General features: G+C 44.4%; 2 protein-coding genes across 5 annotated transcripts; one reads left to right on the top strand and one right to left on the bottom strand.

Moving 5' to 3' along the window:
- The first annotated feature begins 467 nt into the window (after positions 1-467).
- VDAC2 (voltage dependent anion channel 2) lies at positions 468-15,364 on the top strand. 3 transcript variants are annotated; one of them, XM_059899225.1, is made up of 10 exons: positions 471-637; positions 842-896; positions 1,985-2,053; positions 2,929-2,978; positions 6,115-6,267; positions 6,364-6,416; positions 7,369-7,596; positions 8,922-9,072; positions 11,572-11,629; positions 14,974-15,364. In XM_059899225.1, exons 2-10 carry the CDS (start codon positions 866-868, stop codon positions 15,063-15,065), a joined length of 885 nt encoding a protein of 294 aa, XP_059755208.1. In that variant the 5' UTR covers positions 471-637; positions 842-865; the 3' UTR covers positions 15,066-15,364. The 3 variants fall into 3 exon arrangements, with proteins under 3 accessions (XP_059755209.1, XP_059755208.1, XP_059755207.1); XM_059899224.1 differs by having other exon boundaries at positions 1,982-2,053; XM_059899226.1 differs by lacking the exon at positions 7,369-7,596 and having other exon boundaries at positions 468-637; positions 1,982-2,053.
- A 2,422-nt stretch (positions 15,365-17,786) lies between these two features.
- COMTD1 (catechol-O-methyltransferase domain containing 1) lies at positions 17,787-19,917 on the bottom strand. 2 transcript variants are annotated; one of them, XM_059899182.1, is made up of 7 exons: positions 19,689-19,917; positions 19,403-19,530; positions 19,051-19,159; positions 18,843-18,961; positions 18,680-18,734; positions 18,291-18,424; positions 17,787-18,039 (listed from the first exon to the last, which is right to left on the bottom strand). In XM_059899182.1, exons 1-7 carry the CDS (start codon positions 19,780-19,782, stop codon positions 17,887-17,889), a joined length of 792 nt encoding a protein of 263 aa, XP_059755165.1. In that variant the 5' UTR covers positions 19,783-19,917; the 3' UTR covers positions 17,787-17,886. The 2 variants fall into 2 exon arrangements, with proteins under 2 accessions (XP_059755165.1, XP_059755166.1); XM_059899183.1 differs by having other exon boundaries at positions 19,051-19,156.
- Positions 19,918-20,773: the final 856 nt, after the last annotated feature.

Genomic DNA, 20,773 nt, shown 5'->3' with positions numbered 1-20,773 from the left:
GCTCAGTGTAGAAGGGGTAACGCTCAGCTGACTCCCTCCTAGACTGGGGACTGGCTCTGCAGGGTGTGCGAGCCACAGGGTGTGCGAAACTCTCCAAAGGGAGTTGGAGAGAAGTACGTGACCCGGGGTGCGCGGCCACTCCCAGTCGCGCCAAGCCCCGCGCAGGCACGCGCCTGAAGCCCCGCCCCGCCCGTGACGAGCGCGCGCGGGGCCTCCGCCACATCCCTAGCCCGCGCGTTCCCCTCCACGCTGCCTCCGCCGTTTCCCGCCCCCTCGCCTCAGGGGCTGCCCTCGTAGCTGCCTGACTTGAGGTCCGGCAGCTTCTGCTTTTCCTGCCCCTGCCGAGGGATCGAGGCAGCTCACCCCGTGGGCAGAGGTGCTCTCGGAACACGTGGCCGTTTCGGAGCAGGTTGGAGTGAGCAGCGGACGGCGCTGCGGGGACAGGCGCGGCGGGCAGCCCCAGGGGCAGCGGCAGGGTCCTGGCAGGGGGAGGACAGGGTTGCGGCGGGCGGAACGGTGTCTCCTTCACTTCGCCCTCCAGCCGCGGCAGCTGCAGCGGGACGCAGAGCTAGCCGAGCGGCCTCAGCTGCTAGCGGAGCGGCAGCGGTGCCTGCCCCTCCCCCCAGGAGACCATCAGGTACCGCCGCGCCCGCCTCACTCGGACCTTGGGGCCTAGGCTCCGGCGGCCAAGCAGGACGCCTGAGCCGGACTCGGGGTCGGCCCCGACTCCCTAAGATGGCCGCGCTGCCCCGCGGCCCCTCTCCCCTCTGTCTGAGACCCCCTTCTGATCCCTTGATTCGCCTCTGAGCCCCGCTGACCGCACTTCTTGTTCCTCCCTCAGATCACCTCTCCCCGCGGCCTCGCTATGGCGACCTACGGACAGACCTGCCCACGGCGTAAGTAGAGCGGAGATCTCTGCGGGATGGGGCGGCGGTGTCTGGGTAGCCGAAGCCTCCCGACGAGAAAATCGCAGCTTCTTTCCCCCTCTCTCTCCAAGAGCTTGGAAGTTCGCCCCTTTCGGTAGCCACTCCACCGTCTGACTTCCCTGGCTTTGCGGCGGAGGGGCTGGGTGGTTGGATTTCGGATAGGGGGACTGACTAGGCCTGGGGAGCTGGTCTATGGCCGCATTCACGTTCAGCTTTGACGAACTCAGAAGCAGAAAGTTATTAATTATCGGGTTCAGCTTTTGCAGGATTGGGTCAGTCACTTTTTTAGAGGAAGTAGTAACCCCCCGTGTGAGGGCGCAAGGTCATTCATTACATGTGCTCCTAAGGGCGTGGACGTGCTATGTAGGATGAATGAGCTGGTGTAACGACCTCAGATTGCTTGCCCTTATGCCTCACAGCGTGGGCCGAGGACTTGAGTGTCATATTAATATGTTTAAAGTGCATTTGATATTTAGTTGATGTAGGCGCTTGAGTGAAACATAAATGGGTGTATTTTTTTTTAAGTTCCAATATTTAAGTTTCAGAAATATGAATTATCTTTCTCTTTCTACTTCAGAATATTGGTTTTGATCTCCTTGAGGATACTAAAGGATGAATAGGGGGGAGAGGGACTTGTCTTAGTTTTTAATTTAATCTCATTTGGTTAAATCAGCATATTCCAGTGAATTTTGGCAGGTATATCTGTATGTACAGATATATACGTGTGTATGTGTTTGATTCTTTGTACTAGTCCCATCCTAGGAAGTGAGGCTACAGGCACTGTGTAAATTTAGGAATAGAAAATCTTTTTACATTTTGGAGGGAATTTCCCAAGTTTGTATAAGCACTTAACTGTGATTATCTATTTTAGGAACAAACCTTTGGTGCCGATACCTCCTTCATGGATCGTACTAGACTACAGTGTTATTGTAGCTTCTAGTGGTATCAAAACCAAGTTGGACTGCTTGGATTTAAAGGTAGCAGTGGGTCATAAGCTAGTTCTTGGACAGACTGGGGGAGAACAGGGACATTAACACTGGAATGTTTCTTCCCAGCAGCAATGTGTATTCCTCCATCATATGCTGACCTTGGCAAAGCTGCCAGAGATATATTCAACAAAGGATTTGGTAAGAAATGTTTTAAAAATTTTAGATCTGAAGCGAAAATGTGTGTTTGGATTGCTTAGTGAATTAGTAATTTCTTCAGATTGTAAATACCTTGCTGCAGTAATTCTTCTATTAGCTACATTTAAGATAATATTTCTGTTAAAAGAGTACTGTAACAATCCACATTCCCCTCCATCCCACATTTCCTTCCTCCATCCCAGTGTCCTCCATTTTTTCATACTTTAGTTCAGGGAATTTACCTTTAAGAAAAAAAACAATTGTGCTTTCATTTCGTTCGGATATAGTTTAGGCCTTGGTTGACTAGAATTACGATGTTTTACTGTTTTTTGCATTTATGGTGGTGACTCATAAAGGGTTATGGGTTTTTGCAAATAAATATGGGTTTTCTTAAAGATTTTGTTCCACACCCCACCCTCCCTATCCTTTAGATTATTTCCCCAGTTGTTCAGATTATTAATTCCAAAGCGAGGTATGCCTTTGGGATAAATGTTCTAAATGCCTGTATTATAATAAACTATTGACTGTTCTGATAGTCAAGTTGAATTGATTTTCTGATCTGATGTTTAGGTTTGAAAAGCATTTTTTAATAAATGCTTTGATAAGATGATTTGAAAGCTATCTTTGAGGGTGGGTGCCAAATACATACCAACATACTAGGCAAAGCTTCATAGAGGTGTTCTGTCCTTTACATGTTATTTACATAGAATAATTTAAATTGTTTTCATTTAAATATTGTATATCAACACACATTTTTATCCCCCTTTGAATATGTGAAATCTTTCTGGTTTTTGTTTTTTTAAATGTAGAGTCAGCTATTGGTATGCATCTTTTATACAAAAAGATCATTTTGATCTTCTTTTGCTCTCTACTTGAAGGTTTTGGGTTGGTGAAACTGGATGTGAAAACAAAGTCATGCAGTGGCGTGGTGAGTGTTAGGTATTTGATAAGTTCTGACGAGCCTTTATACAATTTTTCAACCCATAAAATAGTCATAACTGAAAGATGTCTACCCATTTTATCTTAAAGAAGGAGCAAAAGATAATTTCGTTTTAAGGGAATTTTATCTTGATTTATTTTGGCTTTGGATATGATTTCTGATTTTCATGTGGTCTTTTGCCATATTACTTTGTATGCACAAGGAACTCAGGAAAGACTCTGGTCATGTGGGATTCTGTTTACTCAGTAAGGTTGCAAGCTTAAAGGCAGGGAACCTGTTATACTTTTTTGTAACCCCTTCTTTTAATGCCTGTGAAAAACATTAAGAGTTCTGGGCATAAAAATATTCAGTAACTCTTAATTTGAGTGTACTAATCATTTATGTAATGGTCATATTCTAGCAGCCCGCCTTGGGGAGGGTTTCCACGTGTATTTTGTGAATTTAGAGAGTCCTAAATTTGAGTATTTTTAAAGAGGTTACTATTTTGATATTTGGATGTCTTGATCCTGCCTAACACTCCCTCAAAGAGAGTAAAGTAAAATTTAATTTTGTGTAATTTTTTTCTTCGAAAATTTTTTGTTTTGGGATTGTTTTGGGGATGGGTATAGTGTGTGCATATTGAATATTATTGGTTATTTTGATAAATTCTTCCTATAGTTGTTAACGCCCTTAGTGCATATAACTGGTATTTATTTAAATTAATCATTTTGTAGTTTCTCAATGCCTAGACTGGGATTTCTGGGGTTTTATATTGGTCACATCTGGTTTTTGGTTTCTTTGGTCTGAAAGGAAGCCTGAGTATTTAGTGTGGTTGAGTGACTTACTTGCTCAAGGTAACAGGTTACAGAGCAGTGACTTAGTGTTTGTTTTGTGTTCCCTCTCTTAACCTGTTGCCCTTTATAAACCACTTGCTGTGTATTTGCTGAAACACAAAAGGCCTTCTAAAAAAAGTAGAACACTCAATTCTTGTGTTTAAAAAGCTTGTTGGCTGGCTGGAGAGCCAAAATAAACTTTAAAGTGGGGAACAGTCAGAGCAGTATATCTAGTACTAGACTGTTTGATAAATCAAAATCTTTGTTGGAAAGGAAAGGCTTATTGTGGATAGGAACTTTATGAAATTAAGCTTAAGAACATGAAGGATATGTAAGAGCTTGATTAGATATAGTATGTTTTAATTTACATTTAATGTATGTAATTCAAAAACATGGTACTGATCTTGTAATATGTACCTGGCCCCAAATAGTCCCATTTCTCACCTGAATTGCAAAGATGTCTGGGCCACTGCAGAAGGTAGAAGCCTAAATGTCTTGGTGAGGAGTGAAAGGGAGGGTATAAGCTCTACCAGTGGTGTCATCTGACCCAATTCTGGTCCCAGATCACAGTGTGATCTTCTTGGTTTTGTGTCTTGAGGACTCCTTGGCATGTACTTATTAGCATGTATATAAGCTGGCTCAGTCTGTGGGCTGATGGGTGGCAGTGGGTGGGGCCTCAAGAATCATTAATCATTGTCACTCAGGACTAAAAATAGCTACTCGTACACATTTGCATTTCAAATCTGTTAGAGCGTGGCTCCATATATATTTTATTGTTTTAATAATGCATTCTTGTTGTGTAGAGCATGTGAAAATGTGCAGAGCTTTCAAAGTCTCAGTCCAATTTATCCTCCAGAGGTAGGTTTTGTTATTACAGTTGAGGTAACTGAGACCCAGAAAAGTGTCTTCCTCAGTGTTACTCATTTGGTAAATGCCAGCCAGAACTGGATGTCAGGACTCCTAATTTCATATCCAGTGTTCTTCCCTAACACAATCTGGTGCTTTTTAGTATGGGCATTGAGTGCCAAGCTTTGACTTGAAATTTCTGTTACTGAAAGCATCTAATTTCAGGAGATTGTATATAAGACCTAAAGAATTGAGTCTGTTTCACGGCAGAGCAATAGTTACACAAATGCTCTGTTTTCTAAGTGAAGGATGATTGGTCTTTTCTCCTATTGATAGACTTTTTGATATTTCCTCATTCTGCAGGTATCACAGTTTCAGGTCGAAGGCTTTTCTTTATTAGATCAGATTAGCCATCTTTAAATTTGGCTTTCCAATGGCCTTAAGAGTATAACCATCATTAGCAGTCAGATCAGAACCCTCAAACGGCATTTTTAACATTTTATCTTGGAAGATTTCATTTTCTTGCCTGTATACTAAGCTCTGGAAGGTTAGATTTCTGGATTATCTGTAGCAGATCTTGAATTTCAGTTAAGCCCTCTCCATATTATGCCTTTCTTTTCAGTTGGTGTGCAATTAGGGATTGGCAAATTATTTATATTTGCTACAAACATAAGATTATATAGTGCACTTCAAATTGATCACTGCATAGGTTATTTTTTCTACTAATATCATCAGTTTTACAGAGTATGGTTTATATTATGCATGATATAAACCAGTTATAGAGTAAATCTATAATTGCCCTCCCCGTTTTTTTTTTTTTTTTTTTTTTAATGAGAATGTGAAAGATGGCTGGAAAGGCATTAAACCTGATGAAGACTCTTTATGTCAGAAACAATATTGAGGTTACCAAAGAATTAAAAAAAAAAAAACTTGTTTGTGGCATAGATTCTTACAGTGGGATGCTTTCCTTTTAAGGATTTTCAGGAACCATTTCATAGTAAATTGTGTATAAACTCAGATTTTAATGAAGGGGGTCTGTGATTAGCCATACTGACCTATTTAGTGTTTCATTCAATATCAGGCAGATTGGAAGCAGTACTAAAACATCCATCCACCCCCACCTACCTCCCCCACTGATTTTTTTGAATCCCAAATAAAATCACCTTAGCAGAAGTTTCCTTAAAAGTTGTATAGTTTGTTGTTCACTTGAGAATCAGAAACAAGTAACTTTTGATCCATTGGTTGGAAATGTCAGCAGTAGTAAGGTGTAGTCAGTAACTTACAGGCTAATTTGTCGCTCTTGTATATACTCAGTAGCAGAGGGTAGGAGTGTTTGGGAAGCTAGAAAAAAGAGGATTAGTGAAATTATTGTGTTTCAGTGGGTTTTTGTGTGTGTGTGTGTAAATTAGGAAGTGGATTCTTCTAGGCTTACGAGAAAGTTCCTGAAGTTTGTCTTGTCTTGTTAGGAATTCTCAACATCTGGTTCATCTAATACAGACACTGGTAAAGTTACCGGGACCTTGGAGACCAAATATAAATGGTGTGAGTATGGTCTGACTTTCACAGAAAAGTGGAACACTGATAATACTCTGGGAACAGAAATCGCTATTGAAGACCAGGTAACATTTGAAAATGTGCTTTAGTATTAATTATTTTATTTTTGTATTTCAAAAAAGAAATAGAGCTGAAAACAAATTCTTTTTCTCTCGAAATAGATTTGTCAAGGTTTGAAACTGACATTTGATACCACCTTTTCACCAAACACGGGGTAAGCATGGACATTTTTATCTGCTTTAAATTTAAAAGCATTCTTCTTTGGTATATTTAAGAAAGGTGCACATTCAGCTGCCTTGTGGTGGTGAATTTCTGTTTCTGCCTTTGGAGCATGAGCAGTATGGTTGTTGGCTTGCCTTCAAATATTTGCCTCTTACTGTGACACTAACTTGGGTACCTAACATGTTTTTTGTAGGCTTTTGTGACTGATAACCAGTTCTGCAAAGCAGTCTTCCTATGGTGGTGGTGGTCCAGTTGCCCCATGTGCCTGTCTTTCAGTTCATTGAGCCATATTTTTTTTTTACCTCTTATGATATCTTGCTACCTGTTATACAGGCATACCTTGGAGATATTGCAGGTTTGGTTCCAAACCACTGCAATAAAGTGAATATTGTAAAAAAGCGAGTCATACGGATTTTTTGGTTTCCCAGTGCATATAAAAGTTATGTTTACACTATACTGTTGTCTGTTAAGTGTGCAGTAGCATTGTGTTGGGGAAAAAAACAATGTACATACCTTAATTAAAAAATACTTTATTTGTAAAAAATGCCAACCATGATCTGAGCCTTCACCAAGTCGTAGTAGTAACATCAGAAGATCAGTGACCACAGATCACTGTAACAACTGTAATGCTAATAATAATGTTTGAAATATTGTGAGAATTACCAAAATGTGACACAGCAACACAAAGTGAACAAATGCTGTTGGAAAAAACACCCAAACAGATTTGCTTGATGCAGGATTGCTGCAAACCCTCAATTACTACAAACAGGTGTGGGGGGGAGGGAAACACAGTAAAGTGAACTGCAGTAAAACAACGAAGTGTGCCTGTACTCCCCAGTTACAGTGAGGTTCATTTAAATCTGTTTTGTGCCCTCTGTGCAGAAGTTATGTCTGTAAATCTTTCCCACTGACATCAGTTTTAAGACAGTTTGTTCTTTTTCCAGAAAGAAAAGTGGTAAAATCAAGTCTTCTTACAAGAGGGAATGTATAAACCTTGGTTGTGATGTTGACTTTGATTTTGCTGGACCTGCAATCCACGGTTCAGCAGTCTTTGGTTATGAGGGCTGGCTTGCTGGGTACCAGATGACCTTTGACAGTGCCAAATCAAAGCTGACAAGGAATAACTTTGCAGTGGGCTACAGGACTGGGGACTTCCAACTACACACTAATGTGTGAGTATTTCTTTTGTGGGATATTATGATGTAGGACCTCAAAGTGGTATTGATGTCTCCTGTCATCTCCTGTGAATCTAAGTACAACCTAAAGGAGTTCTCTTAACATAAAAAGATCATCCTTGGGCATTTCTAGAATGCCCTTCAGAAGTGTACAGTAAAAACCATTAGTCTGAGTTTTGGTGCTGAGAGAGTAAATGTTCATTTCGCATGAGGCTTGATGTGCTTTGGATTTTTAGAAGAGGCTAAGACGGGAGTTCCTTGGTGGTCTAGTGGTTAGGATTTGGAGCTTTCACTGCTGTGGTCCGGGTTCAGTCCCCGGTCAGGGAACTGAGATCCCACAAGCTGCATGGTGCGGCCAAAAAAAAAAAGGCTAAGACATTGCCAAACTCTATGTGCATTCATTTGACTTGATTGTCTGTGATGTGTGAGGTGCTCATTTGATAGGATTACCTAAAATGTATAGAGTTTTTACCTAACCCAAATTAAATGTATATGTAGAAAGGACTTAAAAAGAATTTTTTCCCTTATAAAAATGATGCATTGGTATATAACAGAAGTACAAAGAAGAAAACAAAAATTTTTCATAATCCCACCATCTAGATGTATAATTTTTGTTAATTGTTAATGCTTTGCTGTTTCATCTTTTTATATGTGTGTATATAAAATACATACCAAAAAGTCTGTTTTGTAACCTTCTTGCCCACCTTAATACATTTTGATCATTTTCCTATAGCATTATGTATTCTTAGTGATTGTTAGTGGCTGCATGATAATTCTGCTGGATAGATATACCATGATTGATTTGACCAATCCGTGTTTTTGGACATAAGTTGGGAAAAGACCATTGATGACCTTTTTTAAAAAAATTATTTATTTTATTTATTTGTTTTTGGCTGTGTTGGGTCTTCGCTGCTGCACGCGGGCTTTCTCTAGTTGCGGTGAGCGGGGGCTGCTCTTCATTTCAGTGCGCGGGCTTCTCATCGCGGTGGCTTCTCTTGTTGTGGAGCACGGGCTCTAGGCGTGCGGGCTCTAGAGTGCAGGCTCAGTAGTTGTGGCGTACGGGCTTAGTTGCTCCACGGCATGTGGGATCTTCCTGGACCAGGGCTCGAACCCATGTCCCCTGCATTGGCAGGCGGATTCTTAACCACTGCGCCACCAGGGAAGCCCCGAAAAGACCTTTTAAAACTAAAGTTTTCAGTGGAATACTAGAGACCCATGTAAGCAATGGCTTTTATTTAAATGTAATGCTACAATATTAGCCTTGTGCCTTAGACTTTATTACATTGTCTAGTCTAGGTTGACTAATTTAAAATATCTTATAGCAATGATGGGACAGAATTTGGAGGATCAATTTATCAGAAAGTATGTGAAGATCTTGACACTTCAGTAAACCTTGCTTGGACATCAGGAACCAACTGTACTCGCTTTGGCATTGCAGCTAAATATCAGTTGGATCCCACTGCTTCCATTTCTGTGAGTACTGCTGTGGGCTTAGAATGGGATTTTGGTTGTGGGACTTAATCTTTGGGTATATTGGATTGTGCTGAAAATTTGAACTGTGGTTCACACAATTCCCAATTTACACACAGATTGGGACTAGAACTCGGAATGCTGTTTTTTTTTGTTGAGACGGAGATGTTTGCTATCCAGGCCACAGGAGTTTGTTTAAATTAACTTCAAAAGCTGCTGAAGTAGTGTAGATAATAACTATGAGGGCCAAGCCTGTCCAAACCCAGGGAAGCCAGTGTTTTGGGCCCTGGGCAGTTCTCATCCTGGTTGGAAGGTAATACTACTCTGTTACTTTGTGTTTGTCTTTAATGGTTTACAAAATATCTTCAGATTTGATCTGAGCAGCCAGTGGTACACATGCTGTTTTGCAAGTGAAGAAACCAAAGTTTGGAGAGAGGAAGGACTTAGACCACAGCTAGGGAAGGAAGGAAAGAGAGGTAGGGCCAGGACTGGACTTGCATGTCTTTTGATTTCCCTTCTGTCTAGGGTGACGAGGTAGCTCATCCTGCTTTGCCCGGGACTATCCCAACTTGAGCACTGAAAGTCCTGCATCCCAGGAACTCCCTCCCCTCTATTGTGGGTTGGTTGGGTTGCATGGCCACCCTAGTCCTGTCCTTACACTCTTTCTGCTATTTCTTCCTTCAGTCATAGTGGATTGTGGTAGGAGGGAGTACAGTGTCTGAGGGTATAGAGCGCTGGCTCCAGTTTCAGGCAGATCAGTAGCTCTTCTTGCGTGTTAGTTGCTTACAGGTCAAGCACTGTATGTACTAGAATGAAAGAGAGTTAAACCTTCCATGAGAGTTATTTCTGTTACATAAAGTCATCTTCATTCCTGAGGACGATATGGTTTGATGATTTAGGCAGTTAAGTTTTAGCCCCATTCTTGTTTTAGCTTAGCCGAGTTGTAATCAGAGAGAATGAGAAGCACCCGGAATGCTTTTCCTGTTGGCAAGGCAGTGATTCATTTATTTTTCCCTTCTCTATTTCTAACTACACTGTAGCAGTAAAATCCTTAGGATTCACACAGCACACTATTCTGTGGTAGCTACATTGCTATTCTCTTCAAATGTATGTCTGTGGCACCATCACAGGTTTAATGCCAGCAGAAGATGCAGCTCTCTCACAGTCTAAAATGGGAAGGCAGCTTGGGACCTGTGTGCCAGTGAGTGACTTCTGGGGATTAGTTTGGAAAACTATTGAATATTTAGCATGGTCCATCTAAGTAGTGCTGCTGTTACCCTAATCAAGCATAAAAGCATTGCGTAATGCTCCATTAGTTTCATGGTTGACTCCTAAAATAGTAGGAGCTGTTTTATTGTTTGGGGCTCTTAATTTGTTTGGCACAAGATGGTTACTAGTGGGGCATTTCTTCCTTAGACAAATAACTCGCACGGTCATTGGTGGCTCATGAAGACTTGGCTGTAGTGCCAAGTGAATACAGGTGTTGTTTATGTGACTTTTGCCTGTATAGTTGGATCATTTCTCTCTCAGTTGGGCTGTTTTGATATACATTACAAAAGAGTGTAGACATCAAATCATTTCCAAGTCTGTTTTGATCCCAGAGGCTGTTTATTATCTTTTTATTACCATAGCGCTCAAAATGCTGAAGAGCAAAGTTGCCTGACTAGGCAACCTAGGCCATGGAGAGCAGGGTGAGATGCCCCCATTTACAGCCATAGGCCTGTGGTATGGTTTAAGTGATGTCAGTGGTGGGAGAGAATGGAGCTAGAAGCTTTTCCTGACCATGTCTTGCTCTCCAGGATTCCTTCCGGCCCTTTAAAGTCTGTGACTAAAATCCTAAAATAGTAGAATTGTACAAGGAGGGAAGGGTCTGGATTGGTAAATGATGCCCCTTTGGAACGTCTTCTTAAGCACAGTCTAGTTATATACAGCCAAGACTCAAGGGCATTAATGAGAGGTGTGAGAAAATGAGTTAAAGGAGTTGTAGTCGTCTCTTTCTTCAGAGGAAGTGCTTGTCATTTGGAGATTTAGAACATGCATGGTTTAGATTCTTTAGGAATACCCCTGAAAGTAGTGTGTGTCGTAGTCACAAATTTAAACTGTACACATGCCATACTTTGAGGGTGGTGTGTGTGTCAATGTCATGTAGTTAGTGAGCCTGGTGAACTTCCATTACCCACATTCTGGTATGGTTTTATGTGCTAGATTAGACTCAACAAGGACAGTTTTTATGAGAGTGCTTAGGCTTTTGTGCTATATGGACAATTTGGGGTCTGTGGACACATCCCAAAAGATTGAAAGAGTTTTGTGTCCTGCTGACAATTTGAATTTAGTGGATGAGGATTAAGTGGCACCTAGTTTTTGCTTAGCTTAATACAGTATTAAATTTTATTAACTCGTGGAAAAGTGAACGCGTCATAATTGTATGATAGGGAAACACCCAGGGGCTTTGTCTCTCCATTCAAAAATTTGTCTTACATTTGTTTTTGCGTTTTATCTTAGGCAAAAGTCAACAACTCTAGTTTAATTGGAGTGGGCTACACTCAGACTCTGAGGCCTGGTAAGTATTAAGGATTGTTCTGATAGTGGTTTCAAAATTAGTTTCATTTCTCAGCTTCTTTTTTTTTTAATAGAAACTTGAGTTTATGCTTCAAAAGGCAGTATTAAGAGAAAGAAAAGACATACCATAGACTGAGAAAAATGTTTGCAAATCATACAAAGGTCTTGTGCCCGTAACACATAAAGAATTCTTACAACTCAATAATAAATATGACAAACAACCCAATCAAAAAATGGCAAAAGACTTGCAAAGACATTTATATGAAGACATACAAATAGCTAATTAGCACAGGAAAAGGTGCTCAGTGTCATTAGTCATTAAGTAAATGTAAATTAAAACCACAATGAAATACCACTTCTACCCACTAGAATGGATATAACATTAGAAAATAACAAGTGTAGATGAAGATAGGGAGAAGTTAGAGCCCTCATACAGTGCTGGCATGCACATAAAATATTACAGCCACTTTGGAAAACAGACTGTTAGATATTTTTTTTTAAATAGATCTTTATTGGAGTATAATTTCTTCATAATACCGTGTTAGTTTCTGTTGCACAACAAAGCGAATCAGCCATATGCATACATATATCCCCATATCCCCTCCCTCTTGAGCCTCCCTCCCATCCTCCCTATCCCACCCCTCTAGGTCATCACAAAGGACCGAGCTGATCTCCCTTTGCTATGCTGCTGCTTCGCACCAGCCAGCTATTTTACATTCGGTAGTGTATATATGTTGAAGCTACTCTCACTTTGCCCCAGCTTCGCCCTCCCACCCCATGTCATCAAGTCCATTCTCTTTGTCTACCTCTTTATTCCTGCCCTGCAGCCAGGTTTATCAGTACCATTTTTTTTTTTTTAAGATTCCATATATATGTGTTAGCGTACGGTATTTGTTTTTCTCTTTCTGACTTCACTGTGTATGACAGACTCTAGGTCCATCCACCTCACTACAAATAACTCAGTTTCGTTTCTTTTTATGACTGAGTAATATTCCATTGTATATATGTGCCACATCTTCTTCATCCGTTCATCTGTCGGTGGACATCTAGGTTGGTTCCATGTCCTGGCTATTGTAAATGGTGCTGCAATGAACATTGGGTTGCATGTGTCTGGTTTTCTCAGGGTATATGCCCAGTAATGGGATTGCTGGGTCATATGGTAGTTCTATTTTTAGTTTTTAAAGAAGCCTCCATACTGTTCTCCATAGTGGCTGTATCAATTTACATTCCCACCAACAGTGTAGGAGGGCTCCCTTTTCACCACACCCTTTCCAGCATTGATTGTTTCTAGCTTTTTTGATAATGGCCATTCTGACCGGCGTGAGGTGATATACCTCATTGTAGTTTTGATTTGCATTTCTCTAATAATTAGTGATGTTGAGCATCTTTTCATGTGCCTCTTGACCATCTGTATGTCTTCCTTGGTGAAATGTCTATTTAGGTCTCCTCATTTTTTAACTGGATTGTTTGTTTTTTTGATATTAAGCTCCATGAGCTGTTTGTATATTTTGGAGGTTAATCCTTTGTTGTTTCATTTGCAGATATTTTCTCCCATTCTGAGGGTTGTCTTTTTGTCTTGTTTATGGTTTCCTTTGCTGTGCAAAAGCTTTTAAGTTTAATTAAGTCCCATTTGTTTATTTTTGTTTTTATTTCTGTTGCTCTAAGAGGTGGGTCAAAAAAGATCTTGCTGTGATTTATGTCAAAGAGTGTTTTTCCTCTAAAAGTTTTATAGTATCTGGTCTTACATTCAAGTCTTTAATCCATTTGGAGTTTATTTTTGTGTATGGTGTTAGGTAGTGTTCTAATTTCATTCTTTTACATGTAGCTGTCTAGTTTTCCCAGCACCACTTATTGAAGAGGCTGTCTTTTCTCCACTGTAAGTTCTTGCCTCCTTTGTCGTAAATTAGGTGCCCATATGTGCGTGGGTTTATCTCTGGGCATTCTATCCTGTACCGTTGATTTATGTTTCTGTTTTGTGCCAGTACCATACTGTCTTGATTACTGTAGCTTTGTGGTATAGTTTGAAGTCGGGGAGCCTGATTGCTCCAACTCCGTTTTTCTTTCTCAAGATTCAGCTTCTTCTTTTGCAGACCTTTCAAGCATACAGAAGAATTGACAGAGAGTACAATGAACACATGTTTACCTTTTGCCACAGTTTTTTATTCCTTTCCTTTTTTTTTTTTTTTTTTTAATGCTGAGCCGTTTGGAAGTTGCAGCTATCATGACATTTCCCTAAATGCTTCAGCATGCATCTCCTCAGAATAAGAACATTCTCCTGCATAACCACAATACTGTTATCACACCTGAGAAAGTTAACAGTGATTCCATATTATTATTTAATATCCATTCTCTATTTACTTTCCTCACTTGTACCTGAAATGTCTTGTAGTAATTTTTATTTCTCCAGTCATAGTTCACTCATAGCTTTGGTTGTTTGGTCTCTATAGTCTCATTTACTTTACATAGTATTTTGAGCCTTGCTGTGGTTTCTAGAGCAGTACTTCCCAAATAGCAGTGTGTGCATGAATCACCTTGGGAATCTTATAAAAATACATAGGTCTGGGGCGAGGGGTTCTGACTTTCTAACAAGCTCTTAGGTGATGCCAGTGTTGCTGGTTCTTGAACCACCAGCTGAAGAGCAAGGTTCTAAAGCACTTGGAACTTTTTCCCCAGACTTTTTGACTGTTTTGAAACCTAAAGAAAAGAATGGTACTACGAACACTCATACCTTCCCCACATTGACCAATTACTAATATTCATCTTGTTTGTTTTATCTCTCCATGTCTGTATACATAATCCTTCTTTTCTTTTTTCCCCACATATCCTTATGAATTATTTAAATATATGTTTTCCAAACACACAGACACATCAGCCCTAGCATACATATCATGAGAGTAAGACATTTTTAACTGCATCATTTTAAAGACATCATAACTATAATACTGTTTTCACAGCTAAGGAAATTAACAGTTTGAAATAATACCTAATATATAGTATATATTTGGATTTCTGCACTTGTCCCAGAAATGTCTCTTAATTGTAGCTTTTCCTTTCCAGGATCCAATTATGGTTGTCTTTTAGTCTGGGTAGTGTATTGAACATGATTGTATTTTCCAGAGCTGTTTGAGCTTTATTATGAACGTTCTTATGCTCGGGGACTAGATGCCTTCCTTACTGTGGATGTGCACATGAATTGTCTGGTGTCTCAGATACTCCCAAGCGCCCTCTGGTGGCTGGCACTAGTAGGTCATCTGACAAGCTGAGGAAAAGTGACAGGTTGTGGCGTGACTGCAGACTCCCATGAGGTGTTTCAGGCACATGATGGTTGTCTGCTTTTGTTTACAGGTGTGAAGCTTACACTGTCTGCTCTGGTAGATGGGAAGAGCATTAATGCTGGAGGCCACAAACTTGGGCTTGCCCTGGAGCTGGAGGCTTAATCCAGCTGAAAGAAACCTCTGGGAATGGATATCAGAAGATTTGGCCTTAATATATTTCCAGTGTGACCAGCAGGCTTCCCCCCCCCCCCCCCCAAGAAGGTGATCAAAACAAAGGATGATCTAAACAAGAGCTGTATTTTAAATATTTAGGCAGTTACTTGTTAGCTGGTTTCTAGTTGAATTGGTTATCTATCTAGTTACCAGTGCTGCAGTCGTGCAGTCACCTATACATTATTTAAATGTATTTAACTGTTAAATGCGCTACCCACCAATAATGAAATAGACCTTTATGAAAACTGTGCAGTTGTGTGCATGTTTGTTTTTATGTTTCTTTTAACATTGAATATTGCCATTGAATGAGATGGATCAGTGGATGTTTTAAGATGAGGTTAAAATTTTTTGTTAATTTCAAACATCATTAGAATTACTTTTGGTATCCCAAAACATTACAAATTATGAATAAAACAAGTATACATAATTTATGACTCTAAGTATTTGCAGAGTTAAAAACTTGGCAGCTAGGGTCAAATCTTCCTTGTATCTAGCTAGTACTTTATTTTTCCAGTGAGCATTTATTTTGCTCTTTTCATAAATCTGTGCCACAAAGTCCTCTGACCCGAGAGTAACTCCATGAGATTTTTAGACTACAATAAAGTAAGAAGATACATGCCTTTATATCTTCAGTTTGTAAATTTGAAAAATTACATTGGATCATCGTGAACTCCAGGAAGAGTTAGCAAGTGATGAAAAAAGAGGAATGAAGGGATGGTGCTGAAGGTTGTATACACCCACCACACCCCTTTGGGTTATTGCTTTGGAAATGATCCAGGCCCTAGTTAGGTGGGATGGGACGAGGTGTAGGGAAAGGGAGCAAGGCATAGACAGACAGTGTCAGTACCCAGAGGGTCTGTAAAATGGAAGTGTATGGGCCCCAGTGAGAGGTCGTTACTCATTTCTTTTCAGGCAGACACTGAAAAGCTTGGGCCTAAGTTTGTGACCAGAGTGCCTTCAGGCTATGTGGCCATTGGCCTTAATCTGGACTTGAGCTGAATGATAGAAATTAATAGATGATTCTGGTTGGAAAAGTAGGAAAGAGGAATTTTGATGGGAGAAGAATTAGATACCATCAAAGGTTAGAGAAGGGTTTTGTTGAACAAATTCATAATACTAGATCTGTGGTATAGTTTGAAGTCAGAGAGAACAGATAAGAAAATGTAATACTTACTCATTACCCAAAAAAGTGATACATGCTGAAAATTTCCAGGTCAAGAAGAATCTGATGAGAGATTAGCAGCCCAAACAAGCTTTCCATACAGGTGGAATGGGGGGCACAGAGGCCCCTTGTGATCTCACTGTTTGTCCTAAGGGACTGGCTGGAATGGCCCATTGAATAAGACACATAACTTAATGGCAGTAAGTTGGAATTTGAACCAGTTTGTTTGAATCAGGCAGGACCTATTGCTAGGTAAGAAAAAAAACAGGAAAGGGTGTCTGCAAGCTAGGTATGAAAGCGTCTCTTGTGTTTTCAGGATAGATACTTAAGAGTAAAATGGACCTATTCACCCATGTGCTTCTTATATACTTTTATAAGTGGGAGAGAGGAGGATAGTTTACAGCCAGGTTCCTGAGGGTTGTCTGAAATGCAAGTATATATCCCAAATGCTGTAGGGTTGTGAAAGTTGCCAACTGTGGGCTCATGGGGCTCCTGTGGCCTTGATATGTTAGAAATTAATAGATGATTAATTTATTAATCAGCAGCCTCCAGGTTCAGTTCCACCACCCAGGCCTAACAGATGGTGGCAAAACCTAATTCTAGGCTGATGCCATTTCTGCCTGAGGCCTGAGGCAGTGTTGATGGAAAGGACACTTCATATCTGAGCCTGATCTTCATTTGTGGTGTGGAGATAAGATCTTCCTATGGATTGTGGAGGTTTAAACCAGAAGAGTGAAGCACCTGGCTCCCTCTCCACTTTGGCTCATAGGCTCATAGATGTTTGTGTCGGAAAGCTTAACTTTCTCTTCATCTTCCTCTGGGGAACTTGTTAAAAATTGCCTCCTACCTATTGGCCTGTCTGCTTCACACCTCTGGCCAATGATCCCACTCAGTCTCTCATGTTCTTCAAGGACTTCAGGGGGAGGACAGGATATATACTCCAGTCAACCTTGAGGTCCTCAGATCTAAGTCAAGTGGCCTGGTCTCAGGTGATGTTGACCAGGGCCTCCACTGCAGAGGTGAGGCCAAGCTGACAGTTCGTGACAACATGGGCAAACGGCCAGCAGAATTGGCATAACCTACAACACTTACACGGAGCAAGGCCCTTTTCCTGCCATCGGATCCCAGATTGGTCTCCACTAGTTCCAGCTGCACTGAACAGGAACTTCATTCATTTGCCCCTCTTAGGAAGAGGTGTCGGAGGGAGACCACAGGGGCTCTACCAGGCTTCCAGCCCTCAGATCCTGTGGAGGCAAATCTCCACAAGGAGCTGGGGTTTCTGACCAACTGCATGTGGGCAGGTCAATTAAAACTTCTGATATCCTGCTTCCAGTCAGCTGGAAGCTCCTGTGGTCAGGCCACAGCCCTGGTGCCAGAGGGTCCTCAGGAGTGTGCCAGGGAGGGGATGAACATCTGTGGCCTCAAGGCTCCCTTTTGTTGAAGATGTAGCCAGTGCGGGGCCTTCCCTCCCTACCCCACTTCAGCACATATGGAGGCTCAGAAGATGGTCGTGTCCCAGGCCTCACTTTATTGTCAGATTTAAAACTCGGTGTTGATGGCTGGGGGTCCCAGGGCCCCTCCCTTGAGGCCACTCGCTAGGGGCCAGCCCTAGATCTTGAAGGCTAAGGTGAGGCCGTCGCCCAGGGGCAGGAGGCTGATGTGGACCCTAGCGTCCCGCAGAATGCGCTCATTCAGGTTTCGCACACACTGGGCCGCCTTGTCCTGCGGTTTAGCCTGCAACACCTCTCCACGCCACAGGACCTGCGGAGGGGCGGGGCATCGTGGGGGCGGGGCCTGGGGGGTGCCTGAGCAGGAGGCGGGGTGAGAGCTGGAGACCCAGGACCTGAGCAGGGGAAAGTGGAAAACCTGGGGACTCAGTTCGAATACCTGGGGGGAGGAGCTTACGTGATTGTACTAGGCGGGGCTCTGGGGCAGTGGGGCGAGGAGGAGCCCAAGGAAAAGACGGACCCAGCTCAAGAGGGTCTTTCTTCTCCCCCGGGGCTGTCCCTTACACTGAGTACAGCGAGGACGCCTCCGGGTCGCAGCAGCTGCAGGCACCGCTCGTAGTAGGCGGTGCAGTTCTCCTTGTCCGCATCCACCACGGCCACGTCGAAGGTGCCGGCCTCGCCCGCGGCCAGGAGCTCGTCTTGCGGGGTAGGGAGGGGCAGATGCAGCTGAGTCCGCAGGCCCCAGCGGCCGGAAGCCCCCGCCCAGGCCGGCCCAGGCGCTGTGACCATTCAGGTACTCGAGGGCCCCTGCCTGCCACTCTGCATGTGGCCGCGTACCGGGTGGCGGGGGGGCTGTCATTGCCCAAGCCCGCCCGGCGGACCGGGTCACTACCTCGCGCCGGGTGGTCCCATTTGGGAAATGGCGCCAAGGCCCTTTCCGCTCCGTTGCTCACCCAGGGTCTCCAGGGCGGGTTTCAACCGAAGTTCGATCTTGTGCTCCTCCTCGGCCTGCGTGCGAAAGGAGCGGGGTCAGAGTCAGCATGTCCCTTCTCCCGGGGCTGGGAGTGGCCGGGCTCCAGGGGCCCGACGAGGGCCTCAGGTGTGTGGGACACTCACCTGCCTCCACAGGGGACGTCCCAGCTCCGGGGGCCCTGCGTCCACCTCGCAGGTCACCACGCGCCCGGCCGGGGGCAGCGCCAGAGCCAACGCTAGGGCTGAGTAGCCTGTGAAAGTGCCTGGGGACGTGGACACGGACAGGCTCAGGCCAGAGTAGGGCGACGGTCCGGTGACTCCGGCCCCCAGTGACCCCAGCCGCGCGCCCTACCCAGGTCCAGCGCCTTCTTAGCCTTGATGAGGCGAGCCAGGTTGGCCAAGAGCTGGGCCTGCTCACAGGTCATCATGGAATCCCCCTGCGGCTGCTCCAGGGTCAGCTGCTTGGGGGGAGGAGAGGGTCGCACTAGCCCTGCCAGTCACCCAGCTGAGCCCCAGGTTTAGAGCCCCCAGAGGCGTGGCTGTGGGCGTGGCCCAGGGGCGGACCCTCATGGAACGCCCAACCATGGCCGGCCTGCGCGGCCAGGAAGCCCAGACGGGGCCACCGACCAGCCCAAGGTCACACAGCCACGTGGGTCCCTCCCGGCCCGAGGTGGGCGCCCGTTCCCGCTTCCGGCCCTGCTGACCAGCCGCAGGCTCCGCAGCGCCGGGTGCTCCCGCATGGAGCGGCTCAGTAGATACTGCCACAGGGGGCTGTCCTCAGGGGGCAGCAGGCGCTTCTCTCGCCGGGATCGCCATGGAGGGAACCGTCTCCCTGCCGGGGAGGGGTGGTGCTGGGTCAGGGCCTGGGGCTCCAGGGCGCCAGGGGTGAGCCTCAGCCGCAGCCAGCCTCGCGGGTTCACGGGCTCTGTTCCTGCGTCCGTCCGCCCGCGGGGCCTCTGCCGAGGGTGCCGAAGGCCCGGCCCTACTCACCCAGGAAGAGGCCGCTGGCGAAGGCAGCGCCCAGCGCGACCGAGCCCAGGGCCAGCGCGGCGGGCACAGAGAGCCGTGGCACGGGCTGGGTCATGGTGCGGGCAGGAGGCAGCGGCGTCCAGGTCACTTGCGCTAGGGCTACTGGGACCGCCCTGGGACCCGCGGGCCCTCGCGCCTCCAACTTGCCGGGGCAGTGCCCTCGGAACCGCGGCCTCGACCACCATCTGGCGGCCTCATGGCCTTACTGCAAGCCCCGCCCGCGTGGGTCAGTCGTCATCTAGTGGCCGCTTTCGGAACTGTGCCGGCGGCTCTGCTGCTTCCTCATCGCTACCATTTTTGCTGAGAACCCCCAGGGGCGTATGTGGGTGGGCGAGTAGAACGTCGGTATAACAGGATACGAACAGGTACAAATGATAGAAATTAAAGGAACCCTGGGAGGGACCGAGAGGATCGGGGGGGGGCCTCTTTGGGGAGGTCACCAAGGATGTCAAGTTGAAGGAATGTATGTTTGGGGGGAGTTGGGGTTTGGGAGCCCTGGGTCAGGTCTGGTTGATGGGGTGCTGAGACAAGACCCTTAGTTAAAATCATGCTCTTGGGTGCGAGGTAGACTTGGGTGTGAGATCTTGGGCCCATCAGTCTCTGAGCCTCAGTTTCCTTTGTGTAAAACTGGGACCACTGTCTTACTATTAATGGCACCAGATCCCATAGCCTGGCACACAGTAGCTGCTCAAGAAATGGCAGCCGCTGTTATCATAAGTTGAAGATATCTTGGGGAGGAAAGATCAGAGGGCAGGTGAAGTCCCCTTGTAAGGCTGTTCCGCAGGGACGCTATCCAGTGAACAGTGATGGAAACACCGACTGTGTGCCGAATGGGGCGAGGCGAAAGAAGCTGTCCTGGCTTGTGTTAGTGAAGCTGGGCTCAGAGACCACAGAACACAGGGAACTTGTGTGTCCCGGCTTCACAATTTCCTCTTCTGTAAAATGGGTTTCTTAATAGTCCTGACCTCTCGGGAGATGAAATGAGAAAATCCAGGTGAACGATTCACACAGGGCCTGGGACTTATTGGGCTATAGCTGTTCCATTT

Source organism: Balaenoptera ricei, chromosome 16 (genome assembly GCF_028023285.1).
Source record: "Balaenoptera ricei isolate mBalRic1 chromosome 16, mBalRic1.hap2, whole genome shotgun sequence".
In the NCBI taxonomy this organism is placed as follows: domain Eukaryota; kingdom Metazoa; phylum Chordata; class Mammalia; order Artiodactyla; family Balaenopteridae; genus Balaenoptera; species Balaenoptera ricei.
This window is presented reverse-complemented; position numbering and strand designations above follow the sequence as displayed.